The sequence below is a fragment of the Lottia gigantea genome, assembly GCF_000327385.1.
Source record: "Lottia gigantea unplaced genomic scaffold LOTGIsca_26, whole genome shotgun sequence".
Taxonomy (NCBI): domain Eukaryota; kingdom Metazoa; phylum Mollusca; class Gastropoda; family Lottiidae; genus Lottia; species Lottia gigantea.
Window position 1 is genome coordinate 1,734,386 of NW_008708797.1, and position 26,699 is coordinate 1,761,084.

At 32.4% G+C, this 26,699-nt stretch overlaps 2 protein-coding genes across 2 annotated transcripts; one reads left to right on the forward strand and one right to left on the reverse strand.

Annotated features, from left to right (window-relative positions):
• Positions 1-4,168: 4,168 nt before the first annotated feature.
• On the forward strand, positions 4,169-9,421 carry LOTGIDRAFT_117723 (hypothetical protein; the record flags this gene model as incomplete). The annotated part of the gene is made up of 9 exons (XM_009056006.1): positions 4,169-4,341; positions 4,528-4,625; positions 4,745-4,803; positions 5,129-5,310; positions 6,578-6,698; positions 6,984-7,140; positions 7,327-7,580; positions 7,899-8,172; positions 9,207-9,421. Coding segments are annotated over 9 exons (1,533 nt in total), but the record flags the coding sequence as incomplete, so codon positions are not given.
• A 2,136-nt stretch (positions 9,422-11,557) lies between these two features.
• Positions 11,558-22,644, reverse strand: LOTGIDRAFT_232168 (hypothetical protein; the record flags this gene model as incomplete). Its single annotated transcript, XM_009056007.1, has 14 exons — positions 11,558-11,632; positions 11,832-11,918; positions 12,224-12,268; positions 14,250-14,500; positions 14,893-15,096; positions 15,387-15,405; positions 15,888-15,944; positions 17,264-17,347; positions 17,583-17,648; positions 18,322-18,399; positions 18,660-18,695; positions 19,010-19,078; positions 19,390-19,436; positions 22,578-22,644. Coding segments are annotated over 14 exons (1,185 nt in total), but the record flags the coding sequence as incomplete, so codon positions are not given.
• Positions 22,645-26,699: the final 4,055 nt, after the last annotated feature.

Here is a 26,699-nt window from a genome sequence, read left to right on the forward strand (position 1 = left end):
TTTTTAGCGTCAAATTCAGCAAACTATTTGATTAATTGGTGTTTCTAATGAATTATCACGTATTCTTCATCATATCATTATATATGATTAAGAACTTTAACCAATCATAAATGTCCATGTATGTACAGTCTGGATAAACAAAAAATACTTTTTGACCTTTCTTGATCGGTCACTCATTGGAATTCTGCTAGTAATTCTCTTCTAATTTAGCTTATTATGAATTCATTATGGACTTGTGAGACAAACTGATATTTTTCCAAGTCATTTAACACCTCTGCTTTCTATTCATAAATTGAATTTAAGGGAACCCATCTTTAAAAGTTTACGCAAACTTACGTAATGTTTCTAAATGGTTTTGGAGTTAAAACATTAACGGCTGAATTTTTTTAGTTCAAACTCTCAGATACGCTTTTGGACACTTACGCTAAATTTTGGGGTTTAGTTTTCAAAAATTTTAGCAAAAAAATTTCGATCCACAGAAAAAAAAGGAATGTCCCTTTAACTTATTTAAACACTTTAATACGTCAGTTCGTACAACCTGTAATTTTTTTATCATAATATGATTGTTCGCTTCCTATGGATTATTACAAATAACATAAGTCTACTGTGTATTTACTCATTTTATGTATCATGCATGATTGGGTTGCTTTCACTATGTTTTACATTCATAATCGAATCAGATCTGGAAAACACATGACCAAACCACGACGGATTGCGTTTGCTTAAAGGGAAAGATTCGCCAATTTCAGGGATTGATTATGTGTAAATAGTATTCAGAAGTACTATCTTTGGCGTAAACGAAGTTGGACAAGATGAGTGACTCTACTGCTTACACGTGACGTCTTTAACCGATCTTAATAATGAAAAACCTTGTCTTTTTAAAACACAGATAATTATAAACATGGATACACATGGCTAAGAAGGATCAAATTTCTATGTGAATACTATAACCGATTAGTTTAGCTGAACAATTCCCGTTTCGGAGATCCAACTCAAACGATCGCAGATATTCGCAGATCAAAAGTTCAGTTCGCGACCCACAAACAGCCACGAGTTACCAACTAGCAATTCACATGCACCCCATTACATGGATGGAATAGGTTACAATTTATAAAACAAAATGTTGAATGGATTGCGTTAGGTGCGTTTACAAATGGATTTTAATCACACTTTTCATTTCATGTGAGTGCCCAATTAGCTATTATAATGGAACCAATAAAGTTTTCTGGACGTATGAGTTTAGAGCCCTTGTTGAGCACCGGTTGATTCGTGTCTAAGAAATAATGCACCAAGTAAAGATTACAAATTATTTGGAAATTTTAAAAAAAATGTCTTAATGTTAAACACTTTTACATAGCGTCATCAGCGGAAAGGTGAAAATGTCCAACCTCCCGCGCCCCACCCGCCACTTATCTTCAGAAATAAAAACATCATCAACCACGTGTGTATTATTCATTTATAATCCTTTCAACCTCAACTTTTCAACGTTTAATTTTCATCTTTTTGCAATGAACTGACCTTCCCATGTCAATTTACCCATATAATTTATATTAAGAATATTCATCGTAGAACCCAATAAAGTCAATCTTGTTTGACGTTCGTAATCATTTAATGCATTTTTTAAGGCAAGTTATTATATAATGTAAAGATAATCGAGAGTATATGTGATTCTTTTGTTCAGTGCGTCAGAGAAAGTGATACGGAAAAGTGTTGTAAATATGGCTTGTAATTCGAATGTCAATGATAATGTGAATACATTTTCTCATAACAGTGTAAATAAAGAAATCTTGAACAATAGTTTTCGTGGAGGTGATGATTTGAAGCACAAGCTAAAGAATATCTATACCATTCAAAACGGAATTAGTAAAGACAGCTTTAAACGACTAATTTCAAACTGTGCACAAGGTGAAAAATGTGGAAATATTGTTTTGGACATCTCGAATTTTCAGGAAAAATCCAGTTTAAAGTCTACAAATTCAAATGATTCTAAGACTTCTGCATCAGATAAGAATTTGGATATTGAGAAATCGCGAAAACTGATATATAGTATAAACGAATCACCACCGATATATTTAACCATCATGTTCGCTTTTCAAGTAAGAAATTTTCCTAGAATCATATATAATACTGCTTGACGGTGTTATTGTATATTTAAGACTTCTTTACGGGAAATAAATATGACAGGGGCTTTTCTGCAATTATATACGCAATATCATAACACACTGGTTCGATTATCGACACTTGCAGGGCGCTACGAACATTCTTGTTAGCAGTTATTTCAAAATAATGAGGTCAAAATACTGCACACCAGAAAGTCAATAACCCTAGCGAAGTTATCAATCTCAATCTAAATTTTTATACGTTATATTGCATATTAGAATAACCTGACTTCAATGATGAAATGTGCTGAAATTGAGCTTTGATACTCCAGCATCCTTTTAACATTGTTAATAATATATATTAGAATTAATATACAATATTGATATATATATCTTCTTATATGATGATGCAGCTGATATATATACGCAAATATAGTAAACTATGTGATATAATCTTGAAAATACCTTTTAAGGACAACCGACTCATACTTGATACTTTCGCACAGGTTATAGCAATTGTTACAGTTTTCAATTCTTTTCATATAATTGCAATAATACTTTAATAATAACGTTTTTCTGTTCACTTTGATTTACACTATCTAATCAGCTGATGTTTTGTGGTCATGTCTTCAATCCAGTTCATGTCACGGGATACTTGATACTTGATACTTGATACTTTCGCACAGGTTATAGCAATTGTTACAGTTTTCAATTCTTTTCATATAATTGCAATAATACTTTAATAATAACGTTTTTCTGTTCACTTTGATTTACACTATCTAATCAGCTGATGTTTTGTGGTCATGTCTTCAATCCAGTTCATGTCACGGGATACTTGATACTTGATACTTGATACTTTCGCACAGCTTATAGCAATTGTTACAGTTTTCAATTCTTTTCATATAATTGCAATAATACTTTAATAATAACGTTTTTCTGTTCACTTTGATTTACACTATCTAATCAGCTGATGTTTTGTGGTCATGTCTTCAATCCAGTTCATGTCACGGGAAACCAAGGTGCGATCATATAAGTCCTCGCCATAAGTTTAAAAAGTCGGAAATCACTAGAAAATATCAATATGTGGTAGGTCATGTTGACTATGTTAAACAAGGATGACCGTGCGCTATTTCGAATTGACAAAATTGCACATAAAATTTCTTCTTCGTGAAGATAAGGTATTTTCAATACATCTGTATTCCCTCGTCATACTTTTTCAAAAGCACCAGCATGTATCGAATCTTTCGAAATAGCCGTGCAACATTAAAAATTTTATACTAGACTGTTCAAAATATGCATGAAAATATGATCGGAACTAACGCCGTGAGCAACTCAAATGACATGAACCTTAACCAACAACCACTCTATAGTACCTACCTATGCCACATAACTAGTTATCTATTCAAATTGTTTTAATAAATAGCGCATAACATACACATATAGAATAGAATTTTGTGCCGACTTCTTCCAGCAAGAAATGGTATTTGTTATGCCGATCTACTCTGGAAATTTAAATTAATTTAAAGAATCAAAACACAATTTCACGATTATTAGAGAAGACCATATAATGTTTCCCTTTTTAAATGAAATGAATTTTACGTCGTACTTTTCTGCACCATGTGGGCTAATGAAGACGGGCAACGCCAGGCAAGGTGCAATGAGGGAACTTTTGCCAGGACAGCGGCATTAGCCTGCTCTTTTACGATTTCCAACTGCCGAGGGATCTTCAACGTGCACAGCCTGTAGAACACGGTGCCTCGGTTTATTGTCCCATCCGAACGACTAGACGCTTTTTCCATGTCAGCCCCTCTCACCTGCTTCACTAACAGGGGGAAACCGGGTTGAAAGTTGAAGGTATTATCTCGACCCATGTCGGGATTGAACCTTCAGGTTTGCGAGCAAGCGTCTAACTCACTGAGCCACCGCGGCCCCCTCCCTTTTTAAAAAGCAGGAAACAAGCCTGATGTACATGTAATATAAAAATATAGAACATAAAACATTACTCTTAAATACAGCACTCATAAATGGAATTGAATAACTTTCTCGCCTATCGTTATATAACAAATTGAGTATTATATTTCCAGCAAGCCCTACTTCCAGTTTCAACATCCCTGTCAGTGTCTCTATTAGTAGCAGAGTTGGTCTGTGCTAGAGATGATGATGAAATCAAAGCACAGCTACTCAGTACCACGTTTATGATGGCGGGTATAGCTACATTGCTAATGTGCACATTAGGTGTCGGGTAAGTCGCATGATTGTACATATAATCACTATCTGTTAATACTAACGGAACGTTCCTGTCATTGTATGAAAACTACTGTTGTTGGCAATTGAGCATGCAGACTAGATGGTGAGGAAAGATAATAGTGTTCAAGGTTCAATGGCATTCTTCTGTGTCTTCATCCATTCTTCCCATGGTTTGTTTCAGGTTACCCATATTTCAAGGACCAAGTTCGAGTTATGTTGTTCCATTATTGGGATTGGCCACTTTAAAAGAATGGAGATGTCCATCTGAGGAAATGTTAGGTATTTGGTAATTTTCAACCATCAATTTTTCAGCTCAAATTGGGTTATCCAACACTGCGGTCATTAGATCATAAAACCCTTCATCTAACAAAAACATAATCTATCCGAACATTTGACAGCTTGTCAGCTATGTACAAAGCGATCAAAGTTTCTGTGTATATCAAGAATACTTAGTATTGTTTTATTTCAGAATCTTACTATTCTAATTCAACATTGAATATAACTACAATAGATGGAAGATTTCCCATTCCCCGCGAAATTATCTTTGGTCAACTACAAAAGGTATCAAAAATTGTACTTAAGTTTGATTTTTAAAAGCGAAATTTTTGGCCATTATTATCATACCCCATCGGTTTTGCACAAGTGAGTGGCCATACTTAAATGTGAATACGTATAGGTTTGGAATAATCGTGAAAAAAAAAGCATTACATGAAAAGTGGCCGTAACCCTTTTGATTCTTGTGATAATCAATTTGAAAATAAGTTGATACAATTCTTTTCTAGTTACAAGGTAGTTTAATGGTAGCTGGTGGAATACATATATTAATAGGACTAACTGGTCTGGTTGGGGTTATTGCTAAGTTTGTTGGTCCTATAACAATTGTTCCTGCACTAATGTTAGCTGTTTTATACGTCCATAGAGTCACTGTCAAGTTTGCTGAAAGTTATTGGGGATCAGCAGTCGCGTATGTACTTATCTTATCTTTAGTGGGATATTTTCAAGATTTATAATAATTCTAGGATTTCATGCACATATCTTATTACAGTGTGCAAAGGGATTTTGTAAAAGCTATAAGAACTTACAAAATTACCATCTCCATGCACGTGCAATGCGTTTGGTGACATCTCAAATCTACTGTTTACCCTGTCTCTATGCGTTTATAATATTTAATTCAAGGAATATGCATGATTCAAAGCGTCTCATCAGATCCATCCCGGTCGACATAAGCGAAACGCTTACAACAGAAATTAACTGATTAACTTGTCACTGAGCACAAATTCCCTTTGTTCTTAAGTCCATTAAATCCAGCTACTGACCAGATGCAGTTGGTGCTAATCCACTAGACCGACAAGTTTACATTAAATAAAACTATTTTAGAGACAGACCACCAAGTAGATATATATCATGCAATTTTGTATTACTTGATTTAGTCCTTTAAAAACAGTACATGTTTACAGTATTAGATAATTATGGAATAAGATGTATTTTACAACAACTTGAGTTGACATTATGTATTTGTGTACAAATTAGATAAATGTCCATCAGGCGGGTATACCCAAACAATGTCGCCATCTTTATCAAATTTGTTGAGCCCAAGACGTCATTGGTTGAGCCAATAAAATTCATGTCTTTTGATTGGCTGAAATTTTCAATGACATTATGTCTTATAAAAGATGACTACCATCTTCTAAATAGCTTCACGCTAATCCAACTCCTCTCAATTTCTGCTAGGCGTAAAATCGACAGTAAGATCGAGCACTTATAAAAAGATTGATCCAACTGAACAACAATCACCAGTATGAAAGAACAAGGGCAATAACTCATATAAATATATTCAATTTGTTGATTTTTAATAGATAAAGAGTTCAGGTGATAAGAAACACTCACACCAAGTTTCGTGAAAATCCGTTTACGAGTACGAGCTAAAAATTGAATGCGTTCTTAGGAACAAGGGCAATAATTCATACCCAACATTTTTCGAATTTTCTGATATTCAATAGGGTTCATCCTTGGGTGATTACAAACATTCACACCAAGGTTTGTCAAAATCCGCCAAGAATTGTGTCTTCTTATGTGTTTACGAGCAATAGTGAACGGATGAATGGACGTACGAACCGACGAACCGACCCCAATATACGTCCCCCATTTCATGTGGGCGTATTAAAGTGAGCACATAAAACTTTGAGGTAGTAAAGGTGAATTACGAATTCTTACCACCCTTTCTCTTTCAGCACAACTATTTGTGGTGTGATCCTTTCATTGTACCTGGCTGGTAAAAAGACGCCCATACCAATGTGGACGAGAAAGCGAGGGTTCCATATCCTGTGGTATCCCTTACATCAAGTCTTTTCGGTGAGATGAAAAGTGTCTTTTTGTCACATTAGATCACCGGTTCCCAACCCACACACCCAGTGCAATCATGTAAAACTCACCGCACCCCAAAACATTGGATATTCAAAACATCAAAGATAAATTCTTCTTCTAAAACAGTAGGTCACACCGCAAAATTATATTATAGTTCTTTGGTTACAACCAAACTCCCCAGTTCCGAACCCCAGGGTTGAATTTTTGTGCTGCCAAATACCTATTGATATCATTATTCATTTTCGGTTATAATATTTGATTTCTTTTTTTCAGATATTGTTCTCGGTAATATTTGGTTGGGTATTGAGTGCTATACTTACTTATGTAGGTGCTTTATCAACAGATCACAACAGTGTTCAATTTTATGCAAGAACCGATGCTAGAAATCAGATTCTTACTAACAATCCTTGGTTCTTCTTTCCTTATCCCGGTACGTTCTATAGAATAGTTAAACTGACACATAGTCCTAACCATGAACCGAAATCAAAGTACAAAGTCAAAACAGAGAACTCTTGAAATAAATGTAGCCCATCATAAGATATTTGAGCGCAAACTGGTCGATGTATCAGAAACGTATGACTTTATACATATAATCTATATCAATCTTAAATTCTAGGTCAGTTTGGTGGATACAAATTTGATACGGCAGCTTTTGTAGGAGCTTTAGTAGCTACTATTATGTCAGTCATTGATTCTATCTGTGACTATAATGCCTGTGCTAGGATGTGTTACGTACCATTCCCACCAGCACATGCTATGAACAGGGGGATATTTTGGGAAGGTCTGATGAGTTTCTTTGCTGGAATGACTGGTGCTGGCCATGGTACAAATTCATATGGTGGAAACATAGGGGCTATTGGCGTCACAAAAGTAAGGCTATTTTCCTTTCCGAGTGTCCTATGCCGAACCGAGAAAATTGTAGATTTACTTCATTTTTTGCCTTCACTTATTGAAGATACGCAAAGGCCTACAGAGTGTCCAAAAAGGTATTTTCCGAGTGACTAGCAAATTTTTTTTTGTCCGGTTCCAACAAAATGATTAATCACAGTTCAGTGTCCCCAACTGCATACCAATGAAATAGAAAGCAAATGGCAATGGAGTTGTAATGTTAACTCGTAAGTTTTTTTGGAAAAGCATTGTTTTAGAATCTGTAACGTTGTTTTAAATATTTTCTTTTAAACAATTTAGGTAGCCAGTCGTCGTGTTTTTCAGTTGCTTGCGCTTCTTTACATTCTGTTTGCCATCTTGGGGAAACTAAACGCTGCCTTCATCACAATACCTTATAGTATATTGGGTGGTACTATGATCTTGTATTTTGGAATATTTATTGGTATAGTTTTGTCACAGCTTCAATTCGTAGATCTGAATAGTACTAGAAACCTAGCCATACTGGGTATCAGTATACTTATAGGATTTATGATGCCATATTGGATCGAAAAGAATCCTAACGGGATTCGCACAGGTAAGCCACTTCACCACTTTTTATACGCCCACATGGAAATGTGGACGTATATTGCCTCTGTCCGTGGGTCTGTTGGTCCGTCCACATTTCTTGTAAGCACTATAGAGATTACAGCTTTTATTTGATTTTTATTTGAGATCTTGGTCAAGATCGAATTTGACGATTTTTCGATGAAAGTTTTTTTGAATTATTGCGCTTGACTTAGCAAAAACGGGTCCAAATTTGTTTCTGAGCGCAACAGACAACAATTTTGATTCGAATTGTGGTGATTTATATTTACGAGATCTTGGTCAAGATCGATTTTTTTGATGAACGGTTTTTGAGTTATTGCCCTATAGACCTACCGTGTAAAAACGTCAAAATTTGTTTGTGAGTACAATAGACATTACAGTGTTCATCCGATTTTAATGAAATTTGGTGTGACGATTTATATTGATGACTGATTCAAATTTGACAATTATTGTCATTGACTTATTTAAAAATCAAATTTGTTTGTGACCACAATAGAGATGATGAGATTTGGTGTTTTCATTTATATTGATAAGAATTTAGTGAAGTTCGATTTCGATGATTTTCGATGAAGTGCTTTAAGGGTTATTGCTATTGATTTAAAAAAAAATGGAATAAATATTATAAACAACTACTATGTATTATGAAGATCTCTAAAATAGTAAAATTCATATTTAAGTCACTAAAGACTGTTCTTCTTTGTAGCTTGTAGTGGGCGTAAGTTATCTTTTCCTTCTTATGTACTGATTATTGGATAGCCAATTAGTAATCGAATTCATATAGGTCATGATATTATCTTCTCGTAGTTCACATTCAAATCTTGTTCAGATTATTAAAATTAGTTCTATTTTGGTAGTATGCATTGATATTTTTATATCTGACGCTTCGGACCATAAATACGGTGTAAGATTGGTTTTCTTTTCTCTTTGACGATATTTAAACTGTGTGTGTGAATATTTAAGGGACTACTAAACTATCACGTTTAGTTTATTGGAAATATTTATGAATCTTTTTATTTGCTTTAGGGTTACCTGAGTTTGATAGAACACTTACGATGTTGGCAGCCAATGGTGTATTTGTAGCCGGAGTTATTGCTTGTTTTCTTGACAACACAGTGGCGGGTTTGTATAATTTCTCTATTGAAAGTCAAATGAAAAATAGGATTCTGTGGTGTGACTTATGTTGCCATATCTTTACAATTGAAAATTACAAACACAAAATAAATATGATAGCTTCGTAAATTTTAAGGCCTACTAATCCAAGAAAAATCACTTTCCATAATATTACAGAACCGCTAATTGTTTTCAGGAACTTTGGAATCTCGTGGTTTGGTATCGTTCTTGGAAGGAGAAAATAAACCTGACGAGAAGGTTGAATATGAAGAAGGAAAAGAAGTTTATGATCTACCCTTCCTTCCGGACGTTATAAAAAATTCAAAATTTGCCAAATACTGTCCCATTCTGCCAAATTATGGACAAAACTGACCTACAAGACGTTTGAAGTGATATACTGTAGAATTCCAGTGAAGGGGCAGCGGTGAATGAAGCATTAATCAACATTCTTCTACCATCTGCTGATCCACAATTAAAAAGGAATGCAGCCTTTATGCATAATGTGGGATGCATTATATTAATAGAAAAATGTTTTCGTGTTAACCCGTACGTTGGATAGGTCTAAATGGAAGGTATCCAGGCATAATAATCATCCATACAAGTATCTGATTTGTATGATTTACAACCAGAAACACATTCAGACAATCTTGCCCCAATTTCGTGTGAAGGATAACTAACAAACCTGATTGTGACTAAGAAATGCGTTTGGTATTGAGTATATTGTATTCACTTGGGTTCGAACACTGTTGGTCATGTTATTTTTGAACTCTATCACGGATATATGAATGAAAAAAATCTAATTTATTACACTTTGTACAAAAGAGTAGAAAATATTAATAATAATGATAAAGGGGAGTATCTTACATAGTATCTTGAAACAAATACGATTATTTTTACCTTTTAGGATACATTTGTCATTTGCATTACGCTTAAGATAAATAAATATATCACATGTGACATTCTCAGTAACACATAAGCATAAAATAGGGAGCAAATCTGATGCTTGTATTTCTGCGGTGACAATAATTCTTTCAAAGACATAATTATTGTGTAAAACGATATCTGCACTATAAAGTATTAATAAACTTGCATTGAAAAAGATAATACAAATCACAGACACAATATATACAATAGTAAATCTTTAAGATACTGGGTTTCATAATTATTGTATATGGCTACACAATATAAACCTTATGACATTAAACATATTGTTAAAACATGTTGTAGAAGTATGATCAGAGACAAATTGCAAATATTCATCAAACACAATAAAAAATGTACGCATTTCAATCAGATTTTTTAGTTCCACGAAGTGTATTCTAATTCAACTCTAAATAGAATTCAGTGTGGTATCAAGAGTTAAGAAGTTCCTATAAAATACTATCTAATACACTGGCCAAATAAAGAAATTTGTTAGATATAGCATAAATTGAAACGGTTCATGAATGGCATGCATCTTTTATTCATTTCATGAGTACTACCATTATACCACGTAAGAGATTCTTTTTCAAAGAACACATTTAAAAAGCTATTTAAATACCTAAAAATAATGAATGTGTTTTACTGAGAGTGAGCTCTTATTCTTCCGGGACAAGAACAATAACACTGTAAACTGATGTTTCTCCAACATGATCTTCATGTTTTTAAACCTACATACAAAGTTCAATACTCGACATAAATTTAAGAACAGAAGAAATATTCAGTTTAGAAATCTGAGGATTCTTCTGTCATATAAGGTAGAAATCTTAATGTAAAATCATGGATTGTTTGTATAAAAACTACACAGAAGTGTGTTCATACTGTATTTCTAGTATCTTTTTGGCGTTTCCTTCAATTTAACTTTCCCTGTCTTCTGACCAATTAGGATAACATCATTCTTCTTGTGATGTTCAATAACTTCTGGCACCGTAGAAAAAACCTGAAAATAGCAATTTACATGATATACTTCTTCCTTTAATTTACCCTCGTTATGGTTCCTTAAAATTCACAAAATCATAACCAGAAATTATTTAGTACTTGTGTTATTTGATTGAGTTACTTATATCAATTTTTACTCTGGATTCGGTTGCCAATCAGATTACAATATTTCTCGAAAAATGGATTTTATCTATGTAAATTTTTTGAGAGGCTCATAATTGTATTTGGTGGCAGATTTTCATCAAGAACAGTGGATAAAAAAGGAATTTACTTACGACTTCATTGTCTTTATATTCACCAAGAGCATATTTGCCATCGGGTCTTATCCTCACTTTTAAATTTTGAATGTGATTTTGATACAAAACTGCTAATGTGCATGGGTGGTTTTCTTTTGTACTTTGTCTAACCAAAAATGTACCATCCTACAAAACAGATTCATATTTTCATATCTATATACACACATATTTATATTGTATGTCAAGACAATAAAGAAACCCTGATGGATACGCGTATAAGTTAAATGTATCGAGGAAATTGATAATCCGAGACTCTTTGAGAAGTCTTCAGATACAAAATTTTAAATTCAAATCCACGTAGAAAATAATAATCAAGTTTACTTACTGAGCCAATCGACTTCAATCGTTTATTGGATTCTTCCCTGTCTATCAAACCATGATACCATTTATGAACCAGAAGTGGATCGTCCAACTGAAAAGTATTAAAAATAACCCTCTTTAACAATAATATTCCTGGACACCGAAATCAGTTTTAAACAATTGTTTGCGCTATACAGATAGTTCGAATTCGGGTGGTATCTGGCAAAAACTTGACGACAGTATCCCGACTTGGCACCTTACATACAATTTGAGAAATCATTTAAATTCTCAAGTCTTGGGGCAAATATCCATTGATAGTTATATCTTTTATCGCAACGCTTTAGGTAGAATACTGAAATTCTTTATAATCATATGTCTAAATATTATGTTATATTCATCTAAATATAAAACACTAACTTGCGATGTGGCGTCATCGTAAATCGCATCGACCTCCTCATCTTCCTATAACAAAATACACATTTTATATAGTCATATACCTTACATATATCATACCATATCAACATGAAAATATTTTAAATCCAATTTAATTTTTTTTTTAAATTGTTATTTTTCACATTATCAATTAGGCCAATAAATAGAATGAATGAAATAAGTGAATTTGATATAGTAAACATTGTGATTATAAAGATTTGATAAAAAATAAATTTTTGAAATTTGAAAAAAACAAAAAAAGTTGCTTATGTTAAAGGTTATATAAGAAGCATGCAAAAGGTGAAATAAATAGAGAACAAATTAGCACATTACAAATACAAACATGATATATGATAAAACAAGGTGGATGAGAATGATTCTTTATCTAAATGAATTAATTGTGTGACATGAGGACATTTTACACCGTTTCCACAGTACGAAGAATCTTGACATACATCCCGGAATAGTAAACTATTACCGTCAACACAGATTCTCGTGACCAAAAAGCGACTAGTACTAGACTTATCTTAAAGCAATTTAAAAGTTGGTCAACCATCAAATTAATATAATGAATGGAAGAAACCAGAGTTGTATTGCAACAAATTCAGTACAACCTTAAGATGCCCTCACACCATAGCGATTACCAGTTGCGTATGGTTGCGAATAATCAAAGTGGTCTTAAGTTTTGAACCCGACTCACAACTCAGTTCGAAACTTATGTCCGTTATACCCATTTGGTTATCGCTATGGTTTGAGGGAATCTTCATTTTAAATGTCTCTATCCGCTACAGATTTTTCTTATATTTTCATTTCAAGCTAAGTAGGAAAAATAGGAATATGTACAGTTTCTAAAACATTCCTTAAAGAAATGACAAAGGGAAGTACACACTGAATAGTCTCTGTAAAATCTAAGGGTATAAGAGAAAACCATTATAGATAATCATTTGGCATTATGTTGAGCAGAAATTGACTATATGGGAGAGAGTGCCAATTTTATTTAGTCTATTTTGTAACTATAGGTTATTCTACTGTATTTAATATTAGTATTGACACCTTCACTTCCTGCTTAGGAATTAGTTTTTTCACTTCCTGCTTAGGAATTAGTATTTTCACTTCCTCCTTATGAACTACTTTTTCAGGTTTCGATTTCGGTTTCGGACTTATAATCCCATTTTCTTTCGATTTATCTGGCTTTTTAGGTGTCACTGAAATATTTGAACTACGTTTTAAAATACAGCATAACTTCAAATGATATTTTAACTTCATGAGAGCTATTACGAAATAACGTCAAAAACCCGAAGAAATATTTTGTAGGCTACATAAATCAAATTGATAAGATTTGTAGACCAGAAGAAAACCATGGAGATGTTCGTAGACTTACAAAATTGCCCGTAACAATTTTTTTAAATCTGTGGATGGAAAAAATGCAGATATAAATTTTGAAACAATAAAAACATCATGAACCATGTTTTAACATACGAACTGATTGCAATAGCTATTTAAATCGAATCCGATACATCTCGTCCAAGATATCGTCAATCCAAATGATCACACCAAAATAGAGATGCAAAACAATGCAAATAGTCAAGGGCCTAGCTTAGCATTAGATACAACCTCACTAGCATATTTGAGTCTGAAACTAATGCTAGTTCTTGTAATTCAAGGGGCGCTGAAAATGATCCAGGTTAAGGTAGAATTGGAATCTGAAACAAAACCGAATTACATTCACTTCCACCAAGATTAACCAATTACCGCTATATAACATGCTTTTATATGAAAAATTATTGTTTTACTAATCCATTACAACCAATTTTTTGTTATGTATTTGTATAATTTCTACACAAAAGTCTTCAACAAAACCTGTTGTGTGAAAATATCACTGTGATATGGTGCAACAGAAGTACATACACAATAAAATACCGTGAATCTAATCATGCAAAATAATTTGAATAAGGTAGGCTAATAAGAAAACCATGCCATACACTTAACATGTTTTTGAATTGACACTCACTACTTCTGGCGTGCTATGATCAATTTGATCTTCATGATGACTTGAATTGTTATGTTCAAGTTTCTTATCCGAATGATGTGAATGAGACTCGTTACTTTGGAATGCATCAATTTTTAAATCTGGTATAGGGGGCACTGGTGGCATATCTTTTGGTTTTGAAGAAAATTTAGTAAAAAATTTATTTTTGAGATTACTAGTTTGTGATGGTGGTTTTATAGGAGGGGTTGGTTTAGCTGCAAGAATGTTCTTTTCTGAAAAAAAGGTTCTACATTATTACTCTTTTTGTGTAATCAAAATACATCCCAATGAAGCCAGATACAATCAGCTTCGTTTACCACAAAACTGTCCTCAAAACTGTTAATAGTATACGGGCACAAAAAATAAAAGACAATGAAGACCGAAATACTGTAGGTATCATTCATCCACAGTTTGAAACAGTAGAAACAGTTTGTTAAAAGTAGTCACTTTCAATTTGGCTTTTGGTGTCACCTTTGTTTGTCGCAATTCATTTTCGTTTCTAACCCTTGTCATATTGTTTGTCATCATTGGCCTCATTTCTAGCTCTGCTTTTAGAATTTTAACCATATCATAGAACCGGTAGTTCTACATCTACCCACTTTAAATAACAGATCAGACAACTTACCTGGTTTGAGAGCCTTTCCAAAAATATTTTGTTTTTCTTCGTCGTTCTTTTTTTCTGGCTTCTTATTAAACCCAACATTTTTTAGTCTACTTTTCACATTGGTAAGAGTATTTGTGTCCAGGGTAAAAATAGATTGACCTGCTTTCTTAGGTTTCTCTACTCTACTGGGTAACTCTGGTTTCCTATTTCCTGGTACAGGAGGTCCTAATAAATTCAGATAAATCATATGTTCCCAATATTCTTTAATATGACAATATTTCGACTTTCTACAGTCACCTTTTAGCTGCAAGAGCTCTAAGTCACCTATCCATGAGAATTGTCTAAATAGATTCAGTTAAGTTTCTTAACAGAAGTATTTGCACTCTGTAAGATGGGAATGTTCATATTGGAATGATTATATTTCTTCCTATATAACGTATTGAAAAAATCGGTATTTAAGGTCAATCATTCCACTTTTGCCATTTCTTTACTGAATAGTATAGTATGTGACTTACCACTTGAACCTGTAGATGACTATAAGAAAATAAATACATTATATATTATATATATATATATATATACAATTCCATGTTATTGTCAAAGCATAAAGATTTAGAATCAAACAGAAACAGGCTATAGGCCTGGTCAAATAGGAACCGTTCCAGATTGGATAGAAATGATATTTAACAAGATTCAACAAATAACAGTTGTAATGTACTGTATGTAAACTAATTGAAATATTCATTTCACGTTAATGAGAGATTGCAAACTTTACAATCATTTCAATAACAAGTAAGCATATAAAATATGTTTTGATAAATTTTAAGAAATTCAATAATGTATCTGGACAGGCTCCTTTAAATGCTTCAAAAAGTGTTGACGCAAAAGAATCCAAGAATAATAGTAAGACTGATTTAGCATAATTGCAAATCAATTAATAGCTAAGTCCCAATTTGGTTATTACTGATAAGGTTATTGTTAAGGTTAGCTGAAATCAGATTAATAAATCAACTTACATGACTTCCAGCGCTTATATTTTCATCTTCATCGGGATCCATATATTCTATTTCGTTAAAAGATTAAAGTTATTTATGATTATTTAACACATAGAACACAATGTTAGTTAAGATCGTATAGCATAGTCAGATTAAAAATCCGATTTATATTCCATAGAAACAGAATGCCATATTCTAAGAATGTAATATTTAAAGATGGATTTCCTTATTTTTTAGTATCACATTATGCAAACTATTTGATTAATTGGTGTTTCTAATGAATTATGGTGTATTCTTAATCATATCATTTTGTTCTTATTGCATATAATTAAGAGTCTTAACCAATCACAGTCTATGTATATACAGTCTGGATAAACAAAAAAATACTTTTTGACCTTTCTTGATCGGTCACTCATCGTAATTCTGCTGGTAATTCTCTTCTAATATAGCTTATTATGAATTAATTATGGACATGTGAGACAAACTGGAATTTTTACGAGTCATTAGAACATCTCTACTTTCTATTCATATAAGTATTAGCATTTTCATTTTCATAGATTAAAATAAGGGAACCCATCTTTAAGCTTCAATGTTAATTGTTCGGATTTAGAGAAATTTATCGTTAAGCTGAAATACCAAAAGTTCACTCCCTTAATTACAGCAGTAAAGAACGATATGTATTATCTCTTTGTAACTGGACGTAAGGTTTTCTTTCTCAAAAATTCACAAACTGAGAGCGTATAATTTGACTCGTATAAAACAGTAACATATACATTGCAAACTTTTCAACTCTCCTATTTTGAGGAGAAGATTATCTCAACTTGTATCGAAAAAGGTAAGATTTGCGTCATCTAACATTCTAAAAGTAATGTGATTTATTCGATGCATTTAACTATTTATATATATCTTTAAAATGATACCTTCTTCGTGCTGAAAAAGAAAACAAATATGATTTAATTATCTGGCTTTAAATAGGAAACCCGTCTTTGGAATCGAATTCTTAGAACCGAATAATTAGTCAATGTCTATAGCAGCCTCTCCTAACTCCTTCCTAAATCGTGTTTAAAATACTCTCTAAGCTCTCTGTGATGTATATTTATAAAGAAAAATCGAGAACTAAGTATTGTATTGGTTTCAATCAGAATGAACAGAGCATTTAATTAGTTATGTATGTTAATGTACTTTCCTGTCAGTGACCACATATCTTAGCATGGGTGGAATTTAGCTTGCAGAATATTATATATATTATAGATTAATATGTCGAAGGATTTTATAAGTAGCACAATGGGTCCAGTTGTATTGTACCATCCGCAAACAACAAAACGCTTTTTCCATGTAAGCACCCATTATCGTTGATTTTGAGGGATCTGAAAGCAATCGATGGCAGTAAAACTTACAGCAGGTGGTTTGGAAAGTTTAGGACGACCAGAAAAAGATGGTGGTGGTGGTGGAGGTGGAGCTTCGTCTGTTGTATCGCCCATCTACAACAATAAACAATCAGAGAGGTACAATCATGTCACAAAAGTCAATATAAATCAAATTAGTCAAAACTACTCTAGACTGGTGGTAATGATATTTACGATAGAAGTTTTGTGAAAATTATAGGAGCTATAGACAGACACAAATCATCTTAACAACGTTCAACTTAATCTAAATCGATGGTTTTACTGTTAATAAATAAAATGATATGTTATAATAAAAGAAATGAATGCATACCATATAAATACTTGGTCCAGACGGCGGTGACTCACTTACAGCAAATTCATCATAATATTCATCTGGCTGTTGAAATAAATAAAGTCTCAAATTTTAACTGCTCGTATATTATAACGTACATGTATTTCATGCGCAATTTAGAAGGTACAATTATAAGGTGACTCGGCATCCCAAAACCTGAGAACAAGTTTGGTCTCAGAAATGCCCAGACAAAAATTTTGACGGCAGAATACCACTATGTATGAACTCAAAAAGTAACTCTTGATGCCGAAATCAAACTTCATAATAAAATTATTGACAAAATAGGATTCAATAAGGGAAGGTGCCAAATTCTTAAAAGTTTTATAATACCATACACGAATCTAAAACTATGGAATTATTACGTGAGCCCTATGCATGTTAGCCTTGAAGCATTTATGGACTCCTTCAAGGGGAACATTCGGGATTTTCGGGAATTGATTTCACTGTCTATTCTCATTATGTGTTTTCTATATATGGCATAGTCCTCTAAAATTCGAGTCGAATTTTTAACTTTCAAACATGAATAATTATGGATACAAATGGATTTGAAGGCTCAAATTTCGACGATGAGCTGTGAACACTATTACTGATTATGTAAGCTTAAAACATTCGTGTTTCTGAACTAAGGTATGATTGGTCGAACGGATAATAAGATTTTGTTCGTATTCTAGGTAAGTATACATCCGTGTTTCAAGTAAGTAATTCAATCATAACGTACCTCTGTAGGTGGCGCTGGAGGTTTAAAAGCTGGTTTTGGTGGAGATTTATTTTCGACGTCAAACTCGTCATAGTCTTCCTGAATGAAGTAAATATTTTACATAGATAACGAGTATATGATCTCAAAGGAACAGGTTCTGGCTTTCCAGAAGAGGTCTAAAAAAGTGTACTGCCATGGTAGGCACTGCTATCAGTTCATGAAAATCACACATGTGTGTTTCCAAATCCTCGATGGCTGCCAACAGCCTCTTTAATTTCACTAAAAACGTTCTCTGCTGTTAAAGTTTCACGGTTAAACCTAAAGCTCTTGGACTAAAGAACAAACAAATTTTTACTCACCTCGTCTGCTTCAAAAGAGAACTCGTCGTACTCATCCTTAAATATATACACCATTGTCATCAAATATCAAATTCTGTCAAATTCTCACAATGTAACCAAACGAGTATTTGGTTAGTAAAACAAAATAATTACAGTTTAACGGATAAAACAATAACCAATAAGGGGTGTAAAGAAAAAATGGGAGAATTTGTATAAGTATAAAATAAATATTTTTTCAAATAATACCTTTCCCTTAATTAAATTATTCCATCCCTGCATCGTTATTGGACGTTATTACAGGTTTAAGTGAAGGGGGAGTAATTTTTCTTACCGCTTGGATACAGAGAGGTAAATTAAGTGAAATGCTTTACCTGGTCCTGAGGAGGTGGTGGGGGTGGGGCACCACGGCGAGGAGGAAGAGCTGGGGCTGAACTATTAGGCTGAAATAAATAACAATATTATTGGTAATCTCAGCATAGATAATGTTAATAATAACTGGATGACAATTTACAATTTTTTCTGATATTCTTTTCGTCTCAATTCTAAAGTGAGTTTAAATGACGTGTCGTGAGGACCCGTTTTTTTTTGATAACACAAAAATGGGATAGCGAAACCTTATTTTGGGTTCAACAATCCAATAATGCGATATTCTTATCAAGAAACAGTTCTTCAAATCAAAAAATTGACTTTGTACTTTGTATAAATATTAATTAACATTGACATCCCAAAAAGAAAAAAATATTACACTTACTAGCGGAGGGAGGGGCATTTTCATGGGTTTTCTTGGTTGTGCTTTGGCTGTATAAAAAAATAAACATAAAACAATAATAAAGACTACTATATGGCTGTTAAAATCACTATATGAATATTTTTTTTATATGAATTTTTTTAATTCCTTTCGGAATGTTAGTTAAATCGGTGTCTTCTACCACAAATTAGTGCGTGCAGAACATTTGATGATCTTGTCTGTAGGCAAAACATTGGTGCCATTTATTACTTTTGTTAAAAGAGATATTGTCATTCACATTTTATATTGGGTTCAATTTTTAAATCAAAAGAAAGGAGTTCATATAAGAAATAATCATTTCCAGTGATCTATGTTCAGGTATTAGATGTGTCACGTTATGTATGAAGTTTTTGTTGTTTTTTTTGTCCATACATCTTGTTTTTAATAAATATTCAGATACCCATGAACTCGGTGGTTGATCTTAAAGAAATTGTGTTTTACCGATCAAATAAAGTAATATGAACCATATACACAATATGTAGAATAAAACTCATACTTCCCACGCAATGCACACGCATTAAACAAGCACACAAAGCAATCGTCAGAAAACATTTCAAATTCCAAAGACATGATCATATTCTTATTAATTAATACATACAAAATAGAACATACACGTAGCATTATTTATTCAAGCGAAGAGATAACAAATACAACAGAACTGCTTATTTTGTGTTATTTTGTCGCTTAAGGTGTATTGAGAAGAGTTGCAATAAAAGCACTGCATGGTTTTAGTATGTGAGACTGCATGCATACATTCCAAGAATTGGTGGCAGAAAAAAACTTTTCGTAGACTTCTGATTCATATGCTTTGCTTTTCTTAAGGAGAATTTAAGGATACTTCAAAACTAATCGATAACCACTTTCAATTAATATATACAACAGCCAAATAATCAAAATACAACTGAAAGAATTCATTAGATGAAGGATAAATGCAACAAAACATCATGTTATAATTTCCACTTTTAAAAAATCATGCCTCCTATATTTGACTATAGATGATAATGTATTGTTTTATCTTTAAACATGTACCTCTGTTCAAAATGAAAATCAACTGAAATGTAATAAACTCAACTTTCATTCTACCATTCGTTATACTTCTCAGAGAGAATATCAAATGAAGACTAGAAGCGGAAGTTACGACAGATTGCGGAAAGCAGGATGTCAAATGCCATCATACTGAATATCTGCATGAGAGAATGTTGATAACATACTGACGTCACTTCCGTTCAAACCAAATCGTGATAAGGTGATAAGGATAGCAAGGATTTTGATCTATCATCTTTGGAAGTAAATATCTTAACATTATGCAATTATATTTGATATAATAGAACGGTTATCTAATGTTGGCTTAGTCTTTCTTACCCATTTCTAGCAATATCTTGTTGGTCCAATGATTTTATGGAAAATCCAGGCAGACTGTAATAAATAAATAACTACCTCATTTTCTGGTATTCTTATTGCATGTATAGACATTTTTCAGTCTATCAGTAATTACGACTTTATCTTATAAGATGAAATACCTTGAACATTGTGAAGATGATATAAAGGTGGTGGATTTAGAATGGGAAATCAAAAGAAATCGATTGCAAATGTTTTGACGTGTCCAATTTAATTAGATACATTTTTCAATGAGGGTGTAAGCAATCTACCCTTTTGTCAATTCCAACAGTAAGGAATATTTAATCTTACATGCTGGGACCAAGATTTACAGTAAGGTTTCATCTCATCAAAATTGAAAGTCTCTATTGAACAGTTACATGGTCGGCACCACGAGATTGACAAATATGATTAATCTGTGTCGTAGCTGATTTCAGATTTAATCGGCAACGAAGCACCATTAAATCGTTGATCAAGTCGCTATTTCTTCTGTTGGCGCGTTCCTATTTGTAGTGTGTGCTGTGTCTGTTGAATAGCCAATGACGCCAGGCAAGATTTGCTTACTTTTCTAGACATCTGATACCACTTTTCATTATGAAATACTTATTCACTTATGATTGATATACTTCATATGAAAAGTTCATTAGCTGGTACCAATATTTCGTCAATATATTTTTACGGATTTGGGTTTCGTTTTGCGGTTTTGTTTGTTAGTACTTGGTTTATTTATTATACAAACACTTTATGTAGTTATTTCCCTTGAGCTGGAAATTATGAATTTAATTTAAATGTTAATTCCTCAATCAAATGACAATCCCAACTTTGAGGTTTTTTCTATGGACATAGGCTATTTGATTGACCTATAGGCTTTAAAAATTTCTTCATCAATTGACAATCATTATTTTGTGGTGTTTTTTATCATGGATACCGAGAAAAATTTGTGCAGGTGGAGCTAACTTCTCTGTCCAAACCACAAAATGTGAATAAAATCTAAAAGCATCATAATAGGTAAGAAAAGAAATCAGCTTGTCAACATTCACTCACTAATGGGCCTAATATGACAGGATCGTACAAAAAGTTCAGTTGAATCACAAACTATCAAAGCTGAAATGACTTCAATAGTTGTCATGGATGAGTAATATATAGACAACAGATATATAGAATTGTTCTATATGTTACTGAGTGGCAACGTCAACCTACAGAATATGACAGTTTGACAGTTGCATATGGTAAATTTTGTACAATTAAAGGGCCGCAATCGTTGTGTCAATTTTTTTTCAGGCAACAATTAAGAATATTAACTGTGATCATTTTACTATGATATAAAACCATACATTATTCTTTTGCACTTAGCCAATAATTTTACTTGATCGGAAGAAACTATTAGATGGTTAATTCATCTTCCGGTTTTTGGAAAACTCAATCACATTGATCCTAGAAATATTTACAACATGTTGTTCTAACTGCAAATGGTTAGGGGCCTAGAATCAATTAGATTAAGGCAAAATGAAGGATGTAATATTATACTGTACTTCGCTATGGTATACATGTATCAGTTTGGGCGTGGTGGAAACTTCAATGACAGCGAGATGACAAGTGAGATGTTGAGTGCCTAGTGCTGACTATAAACGTGTCTGACAGAGACGAATCGCTAAACTGCTAAAGCGGACTTCGTCAGTTGTTAAATATGTCTATATCATGATTAGGCATAAATGAACTAGGAAGTAAACTACAATTGATAACAAATAAATGTCAGTTTTCATCCCATTACTCACCATAATCCAATGTATTCGATACTGTACATATTTTGACAGTATTTCCATTATCTAACATAATATCCATAGTTCCTATTCCAATATGTGCCACAGTCCTGACGTATTGTCCAGTTATTTAACTTTCAGACACACTGGCCAAATATATCAAACACTTTTCTATTTTAGCTTTTTTACTAATTTAAGTAGTAAAGATTCTTTACTTTTCGTGATAAATGTGTTTAAAGTAGAAGATTTTGTCACATATCGTTGATGTAATGTTCGGTGGTTTAGTTTGCTAATCCTGAACAGTCTTCAATAGATGGGCTTTGACTCACTTTACTCTTGGTTATTAATATCCATGTACATCATAAAATATGTTACTTTATCGTAATTTTGATGGATGAAACAAAATAATATTCTATAGAAATTCCTTCTTGTCAAATAATATCTACTTACCGATTTATTTCATATCAATTAACAGTTATCATTAAACTATTTTGCTTTCATAATTTGCCTAGAGCTCTGCAATTTACTTCCTAATTTGTTTTAGACAAGTTATGGCTATAAAAATAAAACGGTGTGAGTAGACTGTACCATCCATGTACATCCAAATTCTTAAGTTTTTATATTTCAAGATAATCAAAAGGCACTTGAAATGATTTGATTTATGAAATATTCCATATAAACATTTTTGGAACCCTTAATAGATGAAATTAATGAAGTTTCAAAAACAAAATAACTCGTACCGTATAGAACATAATTTCCCTTAGGTTAGATCGCCCTCATATACCCAAAATACCCTCATGGTTTTATCCAGTCCCATTTTGAACGTTGGGTTTATCTAGTATAATTAACATCCGATCTTCAAGTCTTACAAGATAGTGTGTGAAGGAAGAATAGTAAATACAAATTGTGAGATAAGACAGTGAGCTCTACCTGTACATGACTAAATATAGGACAATAAATATAACTGTCACACTTATACAAAGTTGATAGATGACAGTTAAGAAATATTAAAATATGAATACTATTTTCCTTATGCCTGCACGATTGCTCACTTTACAGCTGAAGTGAATATAAAAATTTAGATTAATTTGTAACCCATTCTATAATATCAAAATATTATGTCAATATTCAACATAAAAATATATATATATCTCCATTTAAAAGAAGTTCCACAAGAGAAGTTCAGTTAATTTTTGATGGATGGTTTTTTAGTTATTGCTCTTTATTTAGCCTAAACTCGCCGAAATCAACGTCTTGGTACAAAATCAGTTAGAGGTTTTATCTGATATGAATAAATCTTGGCGTTTATAATGTGGATCCGAAATGTATATCGAAATTAAGTTTTCGATCAACGTTTTTATACGCCCACATCTCTCTATGTGGACGTATATTGTCGGCACCTCTGTCCGTCCGTCGGTCGGTCCGTCTGTCAACATTTGCTTGTAAACGCTCTAAATACTAGATTTTTTGATGGAATCAATTGAAATTCGGTATGTGTATACATATTCATAAAACGAAGATCAAGTTCGAATTTGAGCTATTTTCGGCCGTAAGAAACAGAGTTATTGCCCTTGCCCCAAAATCTTGAATATGTACCATCCGCATGCGGTGGTTGGCGTATATGGCTGTGGTCCACTATCTTTTTAGTTATTGTCCCCAATATTGTAAAAGTAAATGGTAGAGTTTGAAATCTAGTTGTATTAATCTGTATATATGCTTGTGTGAAAGATTCATGAGCATTGCCTTTCAAGAGTTTTCATTCACCTCGGTTGAAAAAGATATGATCGGATCGATGGACTACCGATTTTTCATTTGATTCAAGATGCCGGAATGTTTATAGAAGAATGTTAGTTATAAGAGATATAATATCACTTAGATATATAATCACAATACAAGATAAAATTCTCTGCAGTATGGATTGTATATGATTGAGGTGTTAGTTATTTAGAGATATAATATCACTTAGATAATCAAACTATAAGATAAAATTCTCTGCAGTATGGATTGTATATGATTGAGGTGTTAGATATTTAGAGATATAATATCATTAGATAATAAAACTATAAGATAAAATTCTCTGCAGTATGGATTTTATTATGGTAATGATTGAGGTGTTAGTTATTTAGAGATATAATATCATTAGATAATCAAACTATAAGATAAAATTCTCTGCAGTATGGATTGTATTATGGTAATGATTGAGGTGTTAGTTATAAGAGATATAATATCATTAGATAATCAAACTATAAGATAAAATTCTCTGCAGTATGGATTGTATTATGGTAATGATTGAGGTGTTAGTTATAAGAGATATAATATCATTAGATAATCAAACTATAAGATAAAATTCTCTGCAGTATGGATTGTATTATGGTAATGATTGAGGTGTTAGTTATTTAGAGATATAATATCACTTAGATAATCAAACTATAAGATAAAATTATCTGCAGTATGGATTTTATTATGGTAACGATTGAGGTGTTAGTTATTTAGAGATATAATATCATTAGATAATCAAACTATAAGATAAAATTCTCTGCAGTATGGATTGTATTATGGTAATGATTGAGGTGTTAGTTATAAGAGATATAATATCATTAGATAATCAAACTATAAGATAAAATTCTCTGCAGTATGGATTGTATTATGGTAATGATTGAGGTGTTAGTTATTTAGAGATATAATATCACTTAGATATATAATCACAATACAAGATAAAATTCTCTGCAGTATGGATTGTATTATGGTAATGATTGAGGTGTTAGTTATAAGAGATATAATATCACTTAGATAATCAAACTATAAGATAAAATTCTCTGCAGTATGGATTGTATTATGGTAATGATTGAGGTGTTAGTTATAAGACATATAATATCACTTAGATAATCAAACTATAAGATACGATTCTCTGCAGTATGGATTTTATTATGGTAATGATTGAGGTGTTAGTTATTTAGAGATATAATATCACTTAGATAATCAAACTATAAGATACGATTCTCTGCAGTATGGATTTTATTATGGTAATGATTGAGGTGTTAGTTATTTAGAGATATAATATCACTTAGATATATAATCACAATACAAGATAAAATTCTCTGCAGTATGGATTGTATTATGGTAATGATTGAGGTGTTAGTTATAAGACATATAATATCACTTAGATAATCAAACTATAAGATAAAATTCTCTGCAGTATGGATTTTATTATGGTAATGATTGAGGTGTTAGTTATTTAGAGATATAATATCACTTAGATAATCAAACTATAAGATACGATTCTCTGCAGTATGGATTTTATTATGGTAATGATTGATGTGTTAGTTATTTGGAAATATAACATCGCTTTGATAATCAAACAATAAGATAAGATTCTCTGCAGTATGGATTTTATTATGGTAATGATCGAGGTATTAGTTATTTGGAAATATAACATCGCTTTGATAATCAAACAATAGGATTCTCTGCAGTATGGATTGTATGTATGGATGGTAATGATTGGGGGTTGGAATACATCAAATTCTGAGGAGATTTACAAGATAAGAAAATAATTCAACAAGTGGTTGTCTAGCAAGATACGCCCACTGTCCTAGTACATTTAGTATATCACGGCGGTCTAAGATCTCATCAGTATAATTGATCACACCAAATTTCATTTTAATCGGATGAAAATTGTAGTATCATTTGTGTTCACAAACAAATTTTGACGAGTTTTTCTTAAGTCAAGGGCATTAACTCACAAACCGTTCATCAAAAGATAGCCAAATTCGAACTTATCTAAGATCTCATCATTATTAATATTCACACCAAATTTAATTTAAATCGGATTTTAATTATAAACAGGTAGAAACAGAATACCATTTTAAACTTGTCTGTCTGGTACTGCATGATTTAAGAGTCAACTTCCTGCCAAAATACTGTTACTCAAACCCAAACGATTTCAAACTTAGGTCTCTATTTACAAGCCAATCTATATATGTCTTAAAAAAAATTAGTTTTTTACATAAAAAAGGATTAGATATTAGACAAGAAATACTCATGAATTTTATCCAATCGACTTATTGTATATACCTAAATTTAAAATTTGAACTATTACTTTGTATAATTATAAAAATATTTGAAATTTAAATTATTATT